Source organism: Haemaphysalis longicornis, unplaced genomic scaffold (genome assembly GCF_048455015.1).
Source record: "Haemaphysalis longicornis isolate Haplotype H1 unplaced genomic scaffold, Haemaphysalis longicornis Haplotype H1 scaffold_8, whole genome shotgun sequence".
Classification (NCBI taxonomy): Eukaryota; Metazoa; Arthropoda; class Arachnida; order Ixodida; family Ixodidae; genus Haemaphysalis; species Haemaphysalis longicornis.
Genome location: NW_027526445.1, coordinates 54,846,514 through 54,865,597, shown reverse-complemented (window position 1 = coordinate 54,865,597; position 19,084 = coordinate 54,846,514). Strand labels below are relative to the sequence as shown.

The following is a 19,084-nucleotide window of genomic DNA, read 5'->3' as shown; positions in this document are numbered from 1 at the left end:
TGCTTTGAATCTCGTACAAGCATTTGTTATATCAGCTAGCATAGGCTTGCTACCAAATTGCATGGTAAATGCGAATGCGGCTGCTCGGGGTGAATTAACCGTATCTAAAGCTTAAAAGAAACCACAGCGTGCGTGGCTGGCACCGTATACGGAGCGCTGAAGCGATGAGAGTAAGTAAAACAACGAAAGCGTTCCGTCAATATTGAACGCCCGTGTTTCCCGACTTTTAGGAAGAAAAAGTGTACGTGTAGAGACCGGCAAACAGACACACACACAGGAAAACACATTATATCACCAATAACGAGTGAGTAACTGAAAGTACGCAGTAATTTCTAGGCACAGTGGGACAGCTAACTGACGGTGCCTCTTTTGAGATTCATTCCTATGTTTGTGCGGCGGCACCTCCGCAGTACATCGAGGTGCAGGCGCCCCCGTCTGTGACCATAGCGTACCTGTACCAGGACTGGTCGCCATTGTTCCCCTCGTACACAGTCTACGACCGGCAGTTGAACCCGATGATCTCCGTCTCGGGCCCATTCTGCACACAGACCTTCTTCTACTGCTTGGAGGCCAAATTCGAGGCAAGTGCTCCAAATTCCAAACCCTCCAAATCCACTAGAGGCGTCTACCTTCCCACCTTGTGTTTCTGAAGGCACCCCACTATTCCGTAACGAGTCTTCTTTTCCTTTTACACACGAAGGCGAATTTCATTCAGTAGCTCCAGTAAAAGGGCATGTCCATACCTGGTTTGTGTGCACCATTTGTGTCCAGCAGACGCGAACTCATGGTATGATAACGTTTATAGCTGGTAGTTTGCACGGTCGCTCAGTTTATCAACAACTTATATGTAGTCCTCGCCGCTTATATAGATTTGTGTGTTCAGGAGTTCGACTTTCATGCCTGTGTAACGTGAAGTAAATGTTCGCAATCTTCGTCATGAGCGTCAGCGTCAAGGATGACCAGCGCTGCTAGAAAATGGCACACCCACCCCGGTGTTCAATTCTTGGTGAACACCCGCGCATCAGCGCGTATTCGTAGCGTCTACTGACAAACGACACTACTTGTGGCACGCGTCGGTCCTTGGTGCTCGGGAACTGTTCCATCTTATGTATTCACCTAGAGCATCGAATTTCGCGTTTCCTCTGCGAACAGGTGCGGACCTTGGGAGGTGCCCTGATCGGCAACATCACGAGACAGGTATCCGGAAGTTCTCGGAACATGTATCTGGACGCCGACGTCTTCAGCCTCAACTTCCCTATCGACTTGGACGTGCACGTGAAGGCGGCGCTGCTGGCATGCACCATGCTTATCGTAAGATGTGCCCCAATGAAATTGGCGCTTCCTGCAGCACCCAGCTGGCATTACAGGGTGGCACGCGGGGAGAATCGCTAATCAGCACTCTTAACAGAAATGTTCGTAACAGGGTTGTGAAGGCTGTATTTAATAACAGCTCACGTTCTTTACTAGCTTCCAGAATGGTACGTAGGCCCTGCCACTAAGTGTGGAACCGTTACTAGTCTATACCATGCACTTAGTAGATGCTGCTTGTTTGATACTAAGATTCACTCACAGTAACATCATTCTATGAATTATTGAACGTTAAAACTTTCCTACTCCAAATCACGATTAAGAAGTTTTGCAAATCTGCATGCTGACTTGTATATGCTCACATTAAAATGCATAATTTCAAAACTATCGTTAAATATTTGATTTTGGCGGCAAGCCAAATGCCTCTATCACAGGAAGTTCCGCTGCTGGCTATAAAAGCAATAAGAGCAGACGTATTTCTTAGGTAACTAAGTTGTACTCGCGATCCTCGTAATTCTTTCCTTTGGGTTTCTTGCTCCGTTTATTTGCTGGTTGTCTAAGTGCGTGTTGAATGTGTCTATGCCGCGCTGAATGCTCAGACGATACACATTGTCACGCGTAGCTTTTTACTAGGTTATGCATGGTCAGTTAGTACAATCCAGTAAGTACCTAGTTTATATTGGTAGAAGTCGCAGGTTAGTGTTCGGTGTTAGTAAGTGCCATGACCTTTTTTTAAGAGTGAGAGGGAGCACATCCGCGTTTCGAAATTTTGTTGTCACCCTCTACCGACCCGTCAGCTGGCCGTGCTGCGAGCGGCTGCTGGTTTTAAAAGAGACGTCTGCTCCATACGCGACAGCATACTCATGAGTGAAGTTCCGATAGTCAGTAGGGTTCTTTCTAGTCTCTGACTCACCGCGGATAGTCCGCGTGTAGTTCGAGGATTCCCCACTTCATTACGAGGCACCCCGGTCGTTTTGGCGCGCGATTCAAACGCGCATTTCAGAGAATGCAATTCTTGCATGTGCGCACAACTTTTTAGCACTGGTTACGAAGGGATCTGGGAAGACAGAGAAATAGTTTGAATCGGAGGGCAAGGCCCGGGAATTGAAATGGAAAGAGCTTAAAGCGGTGTTCGCCGGGTGGTTCTGACGATGCCCGCTCCATTGAATATTCTCACGAAGCCAAATATGAACCAGTCGTCTTAAAGGAAAAACAAGTTTATTGGAACGAACTTGTGCTCGCCTAACAACTCCAGAAGTACACAGGCGGCGAAGCAGCAGTCAACAAACTGACGTGCGTAGTCGAGCGTCGGCGAGTAGAATGTCGCGGAATCTGGTCTACGGGCATTTAACTTTGGGAGTGAGTGTTTCTCGAACCGTCGATTTCATCCAGAACACTGTAGATGAAAGAAGATTATTCTAGGCTGTTGTCGTTAGTTCGAAACGCTCAAAGAGATAACACATGTGGCATAAAAATAAAGAATGGAACAGGGGATTTCACTTGGCACGTGGATAACGCAGACAACACAGCCCGGCGCAGCCGGTCGGCACAAACAAAGCATAAACAAACCCAATGAATGTCTCGCGGCAATATTGACGCAGCTAACGCTATCAGACGACCGATGTTGCATTCGCGAACGATACTTCCCTGCACAGTTTGGAAGCTGCGCGCTCTGAAGGTGTGAGTCTGCCTAAAGGATTACTAAAGGGCGAAAGAAGTTGGCCGCTATCGACAGTTTACAAGGCCAATAATCTAAATGCACCTTTATCGAAACTAGGACTTCTTTAATAAGGCAGAACGTGCCAAAAGCATTGACAGGGGCCAACGCCCCGCACGTTATTGGGCACTACCTTTTGTGACGTCGTAGAAGGCACGAATGGCGAGCCGTGATTAGAGAAGCATCTAAGGATGTTTCTTCCAACAAACAGCTCCTAAGAGGTTAAGCACATCAAAACTTTGTCAGCACATCTTATTTAAAACACACAGATGACAGCTTCCATACACTGTGACAAAGCTGCTTCGCTCACGTTTCAGGTCGGCCGTCATGCGTTCAGTTTCATTTTGTAAAAGCACTGGTTGGTGCGCAACTAGCTAAGTCAATAATCTTAGATGGTGAATGCCCGCGCTTCTGCAAGTAATAACCGCAGCAGAAAGAGGCAAAAGGAACCAGATGCACTGCGAGTGGTTAAAGGGGCCATGCAGACAAAACACGAGTTTGGTTCATTCGAAAAGTTGCCTCGTTAGAATCATACTGACACCACTTTTAACGCACACTTCGCTCAAATAAGCTACCTAATAAGGAAAAAAGGGAATGGCCATGCGTCCCATCAGCTTATTACCCGCAAACGAAGCTATGATGTTTAATAAATACCCAGCTGTGCTATTGGTTGAGGCCGGCAAGAGCAAACGCAAATCAGGCACGGCTTATAGGCTTGGCGAACGAGCGTTTCGCGACTAATTGTAATGCATATTCATTTTAAAGCCGTAACAATTGTGCGGTAAACAGGGAAAGTTACGAAAATACACATAAACGTAGAAGTACCGCTGCGCACATCTGTTGGCACTGGCGCACTATGCTTGTTTTAGCTGCTAAGCAGTCCGCCGCTTTGAGGTTGCCTCGCACGACACTGGCCGATTGGCGTAAACGACGTTGTCTTATGTGACCCTGTTTGTCGAGTAAACCCCATGTTTCGAAAAACTATTACTTTCGGCCGAAACAAAAACCAGCCCGGTGTAAAAACGGTCAAAAAGAAAGCAACGGCAGCCAACGGTTCATGGCTGAGTATCGTCGCGCCATCTGGGAGGACTGACGGCAAGGAAGGCTGCAGAGCCGAATGACGCAGTGGAACTTCGTTTTAATACGCGCCGTTAGGACTTCACTGCAGACGTCACGCAAACACACAATCTGGCGGGAGAATACAAATTTTAACCCAAATCGAATAATTTCTCAGTGATTACGGCATCACTTGCTGCGGGACATGCGCTGGGGGAAATATAACACACGAACTCGTTCAAAAAAAAAAAATTGGAATTTGTCTTCACGGCCCCTTTAGGCGTCCTGCCTGAGCGAGTAAGTTTTCGTTCTTCACGCGCGGATGTTGGTAACGGTAAACCGTTGTCGGGCCCGGTTCGACCCTTACCGGAGGTGAAATGTCCAATATACTTACAGCAGTGTTTAGCCGACCGACACGATCTTGTGCTCTTCCGTTCGCCGCGAGTCGCTGTTAAATAATTCGAAAACCGTGCGTCGCGCCTGTTACATTTGCGGCCGGGCGAACCTCGGCCACTATACTCGGTGACAACTTAAGAACGGCACCGGAAGTTGCCGCTGTGCCTTATCACCGTAGCCGGATGTTTCTCCGCGCGGCGCAAGTAGGGCGTTACTGTGAATATTTTGAACATTGCGTGAGCCGTTCCCGTGATTTTTTGGACTTAATATGCTTACAAACGACTCCAGTGACAACAAACAAACTGCGTGAGACAAGGCAGACCATATCACGCATTCATAGCAAACCCCTTTCAAAACGCGCGCGCACTGACGTCACGGGTCCGGCGCTTTAGCGGAGTGATACACTACATGAGGTGGTGCCGTTGTTGAGTTGTAACCGAGTATAGGACTACACAAGTCTGATGCCGGAAAATGAGGGTAAACTTCGCACTAGAGTGACGAGAGAAGCGAATATGAGATGCACGCAGGTCTCCATACGATTTGAGATGAAGCCGCCCGCCTTAGTGATGCCTAGCCGCGATATATTTGAAATGGCGGTTCTCCCTTCTGAAGGGGCTTCGCTCACGGCTGGGTTGATGGGGTCTGGGTGTCCGGTGCAGTCGGGCACACCGGCCGCTGCAGCATCTGAAAGCTTTTCTCGGTCAGTCGGTGACAAATCAATGGAGACCAAGCCAGCCTTCTCGGCCAGAGAACTGTTATCGAGGGCCGGCCATTGCTTAGAGACCTAAGAGCTACTGTTGCCAGGTTGAGAGCCCCTCGCGCCAACCTTGTGCGCTCTAGAACGCACCGGCGCCCCGCTTTGAGACGCGATGGCTACGTCACAAAAATAACGGGAGAGAGAAATGCCAGCTTCATTTGCTTCATCATCATCATCATCATCATCATCACCAGCCTATCTACGCCCACTGGAGGGCAAAAGCCGCTCCCATTAATCTCCAACTACCCCAGTCCTGTGCTAACTGCGACCAATTTATCCCCGCAAACTTCTTGATCTCATCTGCCCATCTACATTTCTGCCGCCCCCTGCCACGCTTGCCTTCTCTAGGGACCCACTCTGTTACCCTTAAAGGGGTACTGACACCAAATTTTGATACCTAAAAAATGATATAATTGGCTTCAGTAGTTTGTACAGATGCCTCACAGAAATTTTTGCAGCGATCCGAGGCCGGAATCACATCTAAAATCGATTTTGATTGTCCAGACCGCGAGCTTCCACAAATCGGCAGCACTAGCGCAATCGCTTTCGGCGTGACGAAACATTGGCCTACGTGTCTGGCCGGTTCAGGGTGACGTCATATAGTCGCTGCTGTTGTCGGTGGTATTCGTTTAGGCAGGAGACGTGGGCGTAGCTGTGTGAGCAATGCTTGTAAACGTTGCGTGTTCGACGTCTTTGCTCTTCAGTTCGTTGCCGGTGCATGGTGTTCGGCACTGGTGCCGAAAACGGCGTGGTGCGCGATGTCGACGGGCACCGCGGCGACGCGGCGGTGCGCGTCGCCGAGCTCGCCCAAGTTGTGCTATGGCAAGCTCGCGGTATGCGAAGTACTGCTCGTGGAAGCCTGCCCGAGCAAATCGACGACGACGCCAAGATGCATTATTTTCCACGCGACGACATGCAGCGCTAAACGTGGACTTCGTGGAGTTCGTGCACGCCGGCGGCCGCAAGAACTGTCGCCCAAGCCAGCGGGCTCGGGGCTCGGGGTTGCACGGGTCACCTTGGGTGTTGGGAACTTAGTATCTTGGCGACTATTTGATCGCTGGTATCTGTGCAACTGCGAATGACCATCCCTTACACAACTTTTCACCACACTATCATCCCCTTTTTCGCATATGAAGCTTTATTTTGGCAATAATTTCCGTTCTTTGCTGCTAGTTGACGGTGGCCGGAGCTCTGTCAAGCTGCTTTATTGCAGTTTTTTTTTCGGCCGCCATTTTTTCACCATTTTTCACCTGGTGTATTGATTTGGTGAAAAATAAACAAATTGAAAATTGAATTGAAAAGTTTCTGCGATCGGTGACCAAGACATCTGCCGCGGCCTGTTTTGATTCTAGCGCGCAGGTGGCGCCATCTTTCGGCCGCTCGCCGCACCGTGGTGCCGACAGTGCTGGGTCGGAGCGCTGAACCTCCGCTTCCGGTCAGCGTAGGCTTACCATCGCGGCAAATATCTGAACGCCACTTTTAAATTCAGCGCTGATAACAACTCCTAGCACAATTTTCAACACACTAACATCTAGTTTCTCGCATGTAGAGCTTCTTTTTCGTGATCAGATTGATTAGAAGAGTGGCGACAAGCTGTTGCTATCACGGTCTGCGCCGGTTTGAGCCGCAGTGATATTAAAAAACGGACGACGGCGAAGACATCGCCGGCCTAATCGCCTGGCCAAATAAAGTTGTTCTGTCTGTCGGGTGGCAGCGACTCATCCGAGCCTGACGATTCAGACGACATGTCGACTGCGCGGGCGAGGGTGGACCATGTGCAGTCGTAGCAGACGATGCGGCGAACGCGTGGAGGAAAGAAAAACGTCCCTGACGTCACGGGTGAGACCGTGACGTAAGGCTTCCCGCTTGCAGGCTGGCCTTCGAACGGCCATTTTCCCGCGCGGCGACCAAATTTGAAATTGGTTGCAATAAACATGCTATAATTATTTCTGTGTTGGCGGCTGACGGCTTTCGGTTCAATTTTCGTAATTACTGGGCCAGTAGGTATTCTTTACAGCATAAAAACTGAAAGCGAGAAATTTTGTGTCAGTACTCCTTTAATGACCAACGGTCATTTTCCTTTCGCATTACGTGTCCTGCCCACGTCCATTTCTTCTTCTTAATTTCTACTAATATGTCCTTAACCCGCGTTTGTTCCCTGACCCACTCAGCTCTCTTCTTGTCCCTTAACGTTACACCTATCACTTGCTTACTTCTCAACAAATAACGCATACCTGCTCGCCAAACAAAAGCCGAGAGAGATACGAAACCTACGTTCAGACAGCAGTTCATTCAGTCTGCAGCGTCCCTTTAAGGTAATTGCACGTACCTAAAACACGAAAAGTTGCCGCGAATGCAGCGCCTGTGCTTTGAAAGACTCTTAGCGCAGTCATTTTTATGTACCATTTTAGAGCCTTGTAACGCCGCTTGCAAGTGACGTTGCATGGGAAATTGTTGTGGGTGTCGTTTAAAGCTTTGCTTTCCAACCACCTTCACAGCGTGGGCAGGAGGCAATTTTTTATAATTTGCGCTAGAGTGGCGTCACATATGGGCAGGGGTGACGTCACATGGGTAAGCACTAGAACACAGCTGTCAGTGTGTTAACTGCATGGTAGTCATCATGATATAATCTGATCAAAGTACTGGCTGCACCAAAATTGCTCACTCTTGTTTTTTGGCAGTTGCTTAGGCAAGTTGCGGCCGCCAACTTCCCAAGGCGAATTCTGCGACGCCCTAAATAAATTGGCGGAAAGTTGGCTTGGAGTCGGGATGCCTCATCTGCTTTCCTTATTAATACGTCGATAGTTTAGTTGAAGTTCACGATATACCGTATTTACTCACTTAATGATCACATTATTTTTTTTCCAAAATTATGATGCAAATTTAGGGGTGCGTTCTTTACGAAAGGTAAATTCTTCGGGAAAAAAGTTTCAGCACAGAGAACGCAGGTCAGAATTTTTACAATAGATCTCATGAACATAACAAACATAATAGACATAACAAAAACTCCACGGACCACCGCCGGCCGCGTTGCAAAGTGACGCAAAATGCAGTGTTTTCATGAATTACGGAGCGCGCCGGAACGAGATGGCTGCGAGGTGAGAACAGGTGACGAATAAGTGGCTGCTGCTGGCACAACGCGGGACATCAAAACAGACACTCTAAGAAAGCTTTCTCTAAAACACTCTAAGTCATCTTTTTGTCTTGTGGGTACATTATGTGCATTTATGAGAGTTTCTTCCGCACCATTATTGAACTTATGCTTGCCGATATCGCTAATATCGGCAAGTCTGCGGCAATAACGTAGCATGTCCGCTTTGAAAGAGGAGGAAAGATAGGTAAGCACGACCATCGTCAGCTGGACTTTGCACACTTACGACATACGGCTGTGGCAAGTACAGGGTGCGATCATTGCTTGGGAAATAAAAAAAAGGCGTATATTGACGACAAACTTCAGGGGTGCGATCATTACTCGAGTGCGATCATTATGGGAGGAAATTCGGTAATTTGCCTTATTGTTATTGGTACAAGGCCATCTCGCTCAGAAACCAAACTTGTATTTCATCTTCAGATGCTACTATAAAATAGATTCCAACAATAGATACAGTACATAATTTGTGCGTACCTGCATTTCCCTCTTTTTCAGGACTTCATGTTCTTCGAAAACTCCTGTTAGCAGCGGAGGAGCGCTCCTGTCTCCAAGTTTCTGCTCTATCGGAATTGTACACCGCCTGTATTACCTGACACGTTCTCACGCTAGTAATTTGATTATCGAGAGAGAAAAAGATACCGATGCAGCTTTTATTGCGTGTCATGCCGTATGTCGTTTTTGAGAATACGGTCTTTTTACAAATGACGCGAGGTGGTAACGCGCGAAGCCCGGCACTGATCGTGGGGAAATTACTATCTATGTAATGATTCCGCTCGACAGTTAAATAGAAATTACGTATGTGGTGCGTGAATACCACCATTTGACACATAGCGTGTTCGATTCCATTTTCTAGGACGCTAACGTTAAGCAACACGAATGCCCGAGGCCCACTCGCGTGTTCTCATTACACAGTGTTGACTAATGCGGAATAAATTCCCACAAGTTGTATATTACCAACGCTTGAAAATGTACGCCTTTGGGTTCGAAGGGTACACAATGGCGTCTTCAATGCGAGAATACCACGAAAAAGGCCACTGCTGGCAGTGGTGTCTGCTTGTGGGCCACTTGATCCCTCTTTTATAGGAATCGGTAAAACACGAAAGTGCAAGGTGCCTTCACAGGAGCAGTTGAATGTCAAAGGAACTTCCTTCAAGTGCGAAGGGTTAGCGAGCCTGACCCCGCCAGACGAAGTGGCGCTGACACGCAAGGAACAAAAAAACTCCCACCTCCCCTCGCGGGAACCCCTGTGTAGATGCGACGCATAGGCGGAGCGGTGAAGGGACCGCGTTTTATAGCGCGCATAACGTTGAGGGGACTGCGTAAGCCGGTCCCAGTCGATGATGACGTTGGTGTACTTGTAAAGCGGCGTGGACTCTAGGTGTTTGAGCCAAGCGTGGATGTTGCTTCGCCGGAGAACGGCACACCGGTTATATGCGCAGCGCGCCCGAAGGAGAGGAAACCGCGGAAGAGAGAGTACTGCACATGCGCCGGCCCCAGCGCGTCTGCCGCGGTTATGACGCAACGTGCCGCGGCTATGACGCAACACAATCCAACCCAATCACTTTAATCCAATCCAAATCCAAGCCAATCCAAGCCAATCCAATCCAAGCCAATCCAATCGAATCCAATCCAATGCCCCTCGCGAGAGAGTGTTCGCTATCGGAGAGGAGTGGGGGTGAGCGGCGGAGAGCGCAGCTGGCGCGGCGAGGAGAATGGGGGAGGGGCGGACAACGCCGACGACGCAGGAGGGACAAGGCGAGTGAATCAGATGCTCTGTATCTAAACAAATGTCGTTTCAAATCGCGCGCCATCAGCCGCAAAGGGTTCGCACAACATCCGACAGATGGCGACGAGTGTACTGGCCAGTAGGAAGACGCAGTGAAACATCCCCCTCGCGAGGGGCACGATCAAATGCAGAGCATTTCCGGGGGTGCACGACGTTAAGTAGTTTGCGTCACGTTAATGTTGTTGCACTTGTGGCAGCTGCTGACGAGAGAGCGCTCGTCAGCAGTAATTTGAATGAGTCAACGATATAAGCGGCGTTCATAGCGTCCCATTCTGTGTCGGCTTTGTGGCGCAGTGGTTAGAGCACCATGTACATTGCGTTCCGCCCGCAGGGTCGAGGGATCGAAACCTGGCGCCGGATAGTATTTTCTTTTTATATAGTAGGGACAACGACGGTGCGGGCTACGGACGTCAAAGCGGGTGACATCGTGAGTTACTGGAATGCTCTGCATTTAAAAAATAACCGAAATGAAATGCACAGCAAAATGAAACACCAAAAATGAAATTCACAGAAACAGCAGCTTGGAACACAACGGTCAAGGGAACAACGCCACAGCGGGGAGTGCCTCAATTCACGCACGTCCCCCGTACACGAAGGCGCTAAAGGCTCTGGCATCGAGACGCCATCTGTCGGCGTTTATTAGCGTCATGATGCGCTACTTCGCTTCCCGTCTCCTAGCCGGCAGCACCATCTGAATGAGTCATACGGAAGGACATAAGGCGTTTTTGTGCAGTCGCTCACGTCTCTTCGCGTAGCGCAGTCGGTAGAGCGCCAGGTACCTCGCGGTGCGGCGAGAGGGCCCTAGAGGGAATGGGCTCGAATCTGGGAGCCGCAGCGTCAATCGCGCTTTTTCTGGCGACGTCATTTCCGTGACGGATATGACGCCACTGAGATCTTTGTGTACCCGGGAATAAAGCATTTTTGTGTGAAAAAGTACTGATTAGCCACTCCCCTCGGGCAAGTTGGTAGTCCATTTTGAATGGTTGGGAACTGAGAATAAAATTTGTGTGCATTGGATTCTTTGGCGTCAGATACTTGCATAGTTCCTTGCATAGGTTTGTCACTGTTCAATTGCATTTGTTGCGATAGCATGTCCTGGGCAGTTCTAGAAACGTATGAAGCCGCAAAGAACCATGAACCTACCTTAACTAATTTATTTTAAATGGCGTACCGGTTCAGTGAAGAGGGAGTCGCAGAATCCGTGTACGCCCTGGTTAGGTTTTTCGAAGTGGGATCTATTTTCCGCTAGTGAGGTCAAGCTTTGTTACGGAGCAGTTTAAATAGGAATGAAGGGAGCGTGATTGTTTTACAAAACAATATATTTCAAAAATCACCATTCACAAAAGGAGATTCGACCACCGCGAGAGAGCAATAAAAAATACAGACTGGCCCCGAGGTGCGCTTTGGCTACTTTAGAAATGATTCGTGAGCTACGGACAGCTCACCTCAGTAAGGTGTCGTTATGATTTATGGAGGAGTAATCTCAAGTCTACCAATGTTGCATACCTGTAAAAGAACATACCGGTGTTGTGGGCCATTGGACAACGATTCATAAGCAGAACTCTAATGCTACTTTCGCACAATATCCCGCGTATTGCACAGCCAAACAGTCATTTTTTTGCGCACAAGTACACTAACTGAAGTTTCAGTACAGTAATAAGAACTGAATTTGTTGCGAGAAAGCCTTTTGTGATATTGGTAGCGTATCCACCCACAGTGACACCGTGCGGGAAGGGGCGGAACTCGCGGAACTGTACGCTATGGGTCTTGCATGTCCTCCTAACTACAGAAAGCTGTTTGCAACACGGCGGCAATCAGCGCGGGGCCTTAATAAGTTTGTAATTTTTCGTGGACATTTTTTTGGACCGGGCTTCTACTTCTGGGTCATTCCATTGAGGACGTCGCGTGGACCACCCGAACGAAGCACTGCAGCCGCGCGGGCTGCCGAAACTGTGTCCAGTGCGTCTGTGTTCGCTACACGATAGAAATAGACGTTCCGAGTCTCCGATAGTGGTGTGCTTGCTTCATTTTGAAATTCTCACCAATGTGGACTCACCCCCTCACCGGGTAGGCAAAGTGGCAGGGCAAACAGCCTAGTCGGCATAAACTGAAGTAACAGTGTTGACTCCCACTCGACCTGTGATCTACCCCTCATGTTCAGCACAGTCCTCACCTATTCAGACATATTGTTGCCCATAACTGGATGTACCAGATAACAACTCCAACCTAAACGTGCCTCGCTCCCGAGCCAAGAGGCCATCGCATTTTGTAACTACAAACATTATCACACCTCATCCCGAGGCTCGCCTGCGTTGTACTTGACCAAATATTTTGTGGTGCTTGTGCATATTGTGCATACCCGTCTTTATCTCCAATCAATTATGTATGCAAGCGCATTCACACCCTCCATACAGAAGCGCCTACAATCTATTATCACTCATGGCACCTAACATTCGACATGGGAGGCCGCACTAACTGACCTAGTTCCATTTTTACAACTACAGCAATAATTGTGTCGCCTAGCGGGGGACACCGCATTGCCCGGGTCTTATGCGACCCACCGATCGCATCAAAGAGCCCTACGTTAACAACGTGCCGGAGGCATTGGATCGCCTTTTTTAATCTAGCGCTTCACTGTGGCAGCGTATTGCGAGACGCGGTGTTTATATAAAACAATCTTGTCAATATTTCGAAGCTGAATAAAATGAATTCGCCGAACTAGAGTCATTGAATGCTTTTCTGAAAGCAAAACGTCGGGGTAACGCTATGAAAGGGCTTCATATGTTAACAAAAGGTCCCGCGCTGCGCGCTGCTGGTCCGTTGCAGCTGGCTTGGATGGCTGCGGCCGCGTTCGCAGGGTTGCGATCATGGCGTGGGGCTTATCGTACGATATACCTTGGTTCACCCATAATGAAAGGCAAACCTTGTGAACTATACGGTGCCTCAGACGTGTGGCGTGCCTGGTTGCCGTTCTAGCGGTCGAAATACATAGGATGAAAAAATTGGCCGCGTATCTGCTCCTTTCGTTGCAAATGTCGTCAAAAGACTCTTCGTAGACATTTGCCAAGGAAATGCCCCCCTTTGCTTTCCCGCTCACCTCTCATGCTGTTCCTGTACCGTCGCGCTCATTCCAAGGTAAACACACTAAAGGTTTGCGCAAGGCGATTTGAATTTGCCGCGTTTCACTGCTACAGGCCGCGTTCCTCGATGTCAGCGCTGCAGTACGGCGGAGACGCGCGTGAATGGAGGCGGCCGATTAGAAGGTTTATAGAGCCGCGTGGCCGTGCTCCATGTGCGTTCCAAGCAGAACGTGGAACCTAGCTATTGGAACGTTTCGTTTTTGTTGCCGCGTGATTTTTGATACGCTGCCAGGAGGCGGCGGTTTTCTGCAGTAGATGTAGAATATCATTTGCTATCGAAACACCAAGCATCCATGAATTTTTTAATAAAGGAACACTTTAAATATCCCTTGTGTACAAATTTCCTGTCTTATACTTGCGTAATGTCTTGTTCTTGTTCAAGAAAGTTGACAAGTATGACCATATAAACCGGGCTTAGACGTTCACATGTGCCTGTGAGTATATAAGACTATTGCGCAGTATCAATTTTACTTTGGCCGGGTGGCTGAATCGAGTCACAGACAGACAGACAGAGAGAGAGAGAGAAATGACCTTTATTGATTCGTCCTGCGAGAAAGGTGCGGGTCAGGCCACGCAGGGCTTCGCCGCACCTCGTCTAACTACCTGCGCTAGGTAGCGGGCGGAGCCCGAGGCGTCGTTCCCCGCCGGCCGCGCGGGTTAAGCCCGTACTACATGGAGCGATTTCGCCTGCGAATTCGCTGATGCGGCGCCGCTCGTGCGGCAAAACCACCTTTTTTCGTTGTTGCGGCAAAGTGCCAAACATTTGAAACGGTCGAGCAAACGCCGCACGTGCGGCGTGTGCGGCGTAAAGGGGCCGGACCTGCGGCCAATAGGAGCACAGCTCGGCACCACTTGCACGCTTGGAAACCAGATGGCGTTGCTTGTATGAGCGCGACAAAAGCGCGGCCACACTAAAACGTTTGTCTTCTCTGCTGTGTGTGCGTATATTGATAAAGAATTGGCGATTCTTATATAAAACCGCAAATAAACTTATATTTACCGCAAACCATGCAGAAACAACTTGCCAAGAAAGTAAAATAAAACCACCCTTGGTAAATCACGACAACCTTTGCTGGTGGCAAACTTAATTCAGTCTGCAAACAAGGCGCATCTGAAATGCGAAAATCGCGGCGTGCGCACGCCCAATGTAGACGACAATTCCAGGCATTGCGAACTTCGCAAGTGCGAATGTTCGTTCCAGCGGATTCGCAGGCGAAATTCGCTCCATGTAGAACGGGCTTTACTCGGATCGCCCGCGCCGTCGCCGTCCGCTCGACCCCCGCGGGGGCCGGGAGGCGAGGGCGAAAGGAAAGCCAGACAGACAGACAGACAGACCAAAATTTTTGGGTTTAAGTAGCCCAAGAAAGACTGCCATCATTAAAAAGTTGCAGGTGACATCGAATTTTGGATCTTAAGAAGCAAGAACCGATAGCTTCACTTCGACTCCAAGGAACCGTTTTCGAATGCAGTTGCTGTATATACGGCCTATGCTTCACAAGCACTGATGGTAACCGAAGAGAGAAAAACTAGCAGCCGGGTATTTTAATCAACGTGGCCCAGGACAGACAAAGGACCACTGCTTTTCTGAGGATTATGGTATCAGCGTGGAATGTTTCGGCGGCGGGGTGTTGGGCAATTTGAACGAGATGGTGTCCGTGTCGGTGTTTCGAAGTGTTAATTTTTTATTCTGTGACGTGTAAGCTGGCCTCAACATTTTTGCTTTTTGCGAAGACAGATAGCGTGACGGCCTTTCTTACGGAAGAAATAGTTGGGGTTTAAGGAAACAGTGGGTAGATACCTGCTTAACACCGCCATTCAAACCACGACGGGGTTCTCTCCATCCTTCCTTCTATACGGGCGTGATCCATCGTGTAGATACCTGCTTAACACCGCCATTCAAACCACGACGGGGTTCTCTCCATCCTTCCTTCTATACGGGCGTGAGCCATCGTGTATATTGGACACCGTTCTCCCGTATCGTTCTGATCCATCTGAATGTACTCCGGTCTCTGAGGCCGCCAAGCACGCAGAAGAATGCTGGCAACTTGCTCGTTCTTTTAACATTGGAGAACAGTGGCGCCAAAAATCTCACGTGGATGGGAAGCCCGCGCCGCACGCTTCATTCTTGGTTTTCATGTATGGTTCGGGGTACCCACTCGTACTCCTGGTCTCTCCACGAAATTCCTCTCAAACTGTCACGGCCCTTACCGCGTCATCGAACAGACTTCCCCAGTCAATTACGTGGCCGAGTCTCCCAGCATCGACTGTGCCCTCGTTAGCTTTTGCCTGCACAGGAACCTTCGTCAATAAACCTCATAGCAATATACATATATATATATATATATATATATATATAGTAGACCCTCGGGTAGTAGACCGAACGTAGTTTATTGGCAGGAGCAGATGCAAGGCGAGCGTACGTACAAGCGTACAGACGATGGCCGAACTCGCGCGCCGAGAACCTTCTACCGTACTACTACTTCCGCTGCTACCAGCGTGCGCGTACCGTCGTGCATAGATTGGCCACGATCGCATGGCACTCTTGATGTGGCGCATACCCCGATAAGCTGATGGCGTTACAAGAGCTGCTCATTAGCCTTGCTACGTGTACAAAGTGCATATCTGTAAAACATGCTCCAACGACGAAGGCAACACCCATTTCGCTAGGTTTGGCTTTAGTTTACCTGTATATATGAAGAAGTGTCGACTTGCGAGGGGGGACCAGGAGTTTCGCGCTTGTTTCCTATCCTGGGTGGCCCCAGTTCGAATCCCATTCGCTACGTTTACCCACTTTTATTTTCAGACTCGATCAGTTTAGCTTTCCTTATAAGAAGCCAGCGCTCCGAGCCTCCATTGACATCCTTTTCATCCTTCGAGCCATCGGCAATTTTACGCACCATTCAATGCCGTTTTGTGCTCTTAAACGCCGCATTATTGAGCCAGACGGCTAATTAATGCATTTGCATTTCTACTAGGTTCCGTTTCATGGCAGCACAGGCCCTTTATAATCACGACGGCGACGATATTATCAGCCGCGTTAGGCTTAAGTGATGCACTCCACAGTTAGGTAGTTTTAATTTAGTGCTTTTGCCGTGTTAGGGAGCGACGTAACTTGTGTCATTGTGCGATAACGAAGCCGTGGACGAAACCAGCACACAAGCCGTCGCAAACTATAGCGTAGATCTCCGACGACATAGTGTGATTGAAGATAGATGGCTTTTTTGCCATGGATTTTCTACCACAGCTTCTGTGACCATTCAGGACGACATCCACTGCGAAAACCCTCTCCTGAAGCCAGAATGATTAGTAACCCTATCCAGTTGTTTGCACATGGGGATATAATATCCCTAAGCAACATGTAACGACTACTGTTCGCTGCACCGCCACCCACGAAAACAATGCCGTTTCAGGAAAGATCACGGACATCTGAGCATAGAAAGCGAAAATAGAATTTTCTTTATTATTTTATTCGCGTATGCAGAAATGGCAGCATTCCGGCGGAAATGCTGTGTACTGAGGGAATTAAAGGCGTCATTCTGCCCTTCCCGTAGCGTAAGGAGTGGGCCGTAGGATCGGGACACCTGTAAATGTACATATGGGTTACCAAATATATCTTTCAATTTTTATTCTTTACATGTGCAGAAAATACGACGCGAATTTTAAAGACCGTGAACCCACGTCTCGAGTGCTACAGTCAGAGTTTTGAACATCCCTAAACGTTCGTAATGTGCCCGTAACAGCCCTGAAGTTACAAAACAGCTCTAAATGCAAACTACGAGCACTGCCAGTACTTATAGAATACCCAGCGTTTCCCTTTCGCCTTCGATGCTAATTTTTAACTCCCATATGGTTTTCAAGTATTAAAATTATTTCACAAGTTTGTTTCGCGTGCCTTTAGCGTTATGAATATTGTTTGATTGGCGAAACGTGGGATATATTAAGGACATATCTAATTTGAAAATCAGATAAATTTTTTCCGCATTGTAAAAGTAAATGCAAAGCACAGCTTCAGCCGAAGTAAACATTTGAGAGGGTCCTGCTCGAGGTACTTTGCTTTGCTGTCGGCTTCTAAGTGAGCGGAAATTGGTTCTCCGAACCATGTCGGAAATTCATAACAGGTCTTCACCCATAACATAAAAAAGGATTGGAGGGAAGCGGAATTTTTGGATAAAGTAAACAAAGTACGCTTAAAAATCAAAATTGCAGTTTGCTGATGAATCAGTCGTAGAATAGGTTTTTAAGCCGAGTGTATACAGATCGTAAAAAACTACCCCCCCCCCCCCCGAACGGATGTAAAACAACTACTATAGCTAAATTCCTCTCTCCACATCCGTGGGTTCTATTGTCAAATTGATGCCCACCAGTGGGAGAATGGCTGGAAAGGAAACGATCAGGCACCGACCACCTACCGGGAGAAGATTCCAGAAAGGCTAGCTGCACAAAAAAACTTGATAAGAAGCCCAAATTGAGTTATTTCTGGCATTGGTGATGACAGCGAAAGCATAACTAGGTGAAGCAGGTTTCACAGAATATCATTTCCACCAAGAAGGCAGAATTTCCACCAAGAAGGCAGAAGGCCATTGCTGAAAATCAGACAGCGACAGCTTTCCGAGTAGCACTGGAAACCTACCGTATGCAAGATTTGAAGTTCTTAATCTTTTCTGTGCTCTTGCCGCTTCCTTGGCATGTACTGTCGAACGTTCTTTAGGTGAAGGAAAACCACCACGCGGTAGGCGAGAAAAATAACAAAGAAAACAATCTCTCGATCATCCGTTAGCGAACTCTCCAAGCGGTTGTTCTGTTATAACATGTCTAAAGCAGCCAATGGGGCAAAAGTTATTTGCAGACAAGCTTTAATACTCCCTGCGCACGTCTGTAGCCGCTGCTACAGTGATCCTGTTTAAAACCTTTCGCGCCCAATCAGCCGACATTCCGCAAGCACCAATCTTTCTCTCCGGGGTACACTTTAAACTTTTTTTCCAGCCATATACTCCATAGAGGTTCTTTTTCGCCTGTCCTCTAGTGGTCCTCCTTGTAGGAGTTTTTTTACTACATGGAACAGGGAGGTTTTGTTTACCTCCTCAAAGCAGGGAGTTTTTAGGTTATAGAAAGGAGGTATGTAGGGAGTGTTAAGAAATGTTCGGGAGAATTTAAGGAGGTCAAAATGGAGTATTCTTTACTTCCTGAAGCGCGTTTTTAAGTGATGTTTATGGAATTTTTAGGCGGTTGAATAGGAGCCTATTATGGCTCCCTTTGAAAGTACTTATGTTAGTTTAGGGGCGTTTTTAGGAGGTTCAAGGGAAGCATTTACTTCTTTTGAATGGAGTTTGACGAAAGCTTGGGGAGTTTTGTAGGCCTTCCGAAAGGAGGTTTTCAAGGCCACAAGGGAGAATTTCTAGTTCCCTGCGGGAGTACTGATTTCACACGGTTTTTCTCGATTTCAGGTTTATTTCAAACGAACTATCGCAGACAAGTTTACATGGTACATGGTGTACACAAGGAGGTTCCGAAATAAATACTTATGGCGACCTCATATTAGAAATCACAAATGGTACATTGCTAAATAACACGCCAGTTAGGAATTGAAGACAGCAATACGATGCTAGTTGAACAAAACGTAGAAACAATATTACTACAAGAACTGGAAATACGCGAAAAACAAAGATAGGCACAAACACAACCGCATGGTAAGTGAAATCATTATAGAATTCTAGAGGTTCGAGAACGCGTCAGTACTTATCAGAACTTATCAGTACGCCTCAGCGCTCAGTAC

At 48.1% G+C, this 19,084-nt stretch overlaps 1 protein-coding gene and 1 long non-coding RNA gene across 2 annotated transcripts in view; one reads left to right on the top strand and one right to left on the bottom strand.

Moving 5' to 3' along the window:
• LOC144149740 (phospholipid scramblase 1-like) overlaps positions 1-11,188 on the top strand; it is a 94,857-nt gene extending 83,669 nt beyond the window's left edge. The window contains exons 5-7 of the mRNA XM_077681398.1: positions 411-581; positions 1,153-1,311; positions 8,881-11,188. Coding sequence (XP_077537524.1) covers positions 411-581; positions 1,153-1,311; positions 8,881-8,910 — 360 coding nt within the window. The 3' untranslated portion in view covers positions 8,911-11,188. The remainder of the gene's footprint in view (positions 1-410; positions 582-1,152; positions 1,312-8,880) is intronic.
• Positions 11,189-16,774: 5,586 nt separating this feature from the next.
• LOC144149741 (uncharacterized) overlaps positions 16,775-19,084 on the bottom strand; it is a 32,085-nt gene continuing 29,775 nt past the window's right edge. Inside the window, exon 4 of the long non-coding RNA XR_013318352.1 lies at positions 16,775-16,892. This is a non-coding gene — a long non-coding RNA (uncharacterized LOC144149741). The remainder of the gene's footprint in view (positions 16,893-19,084) is intronic.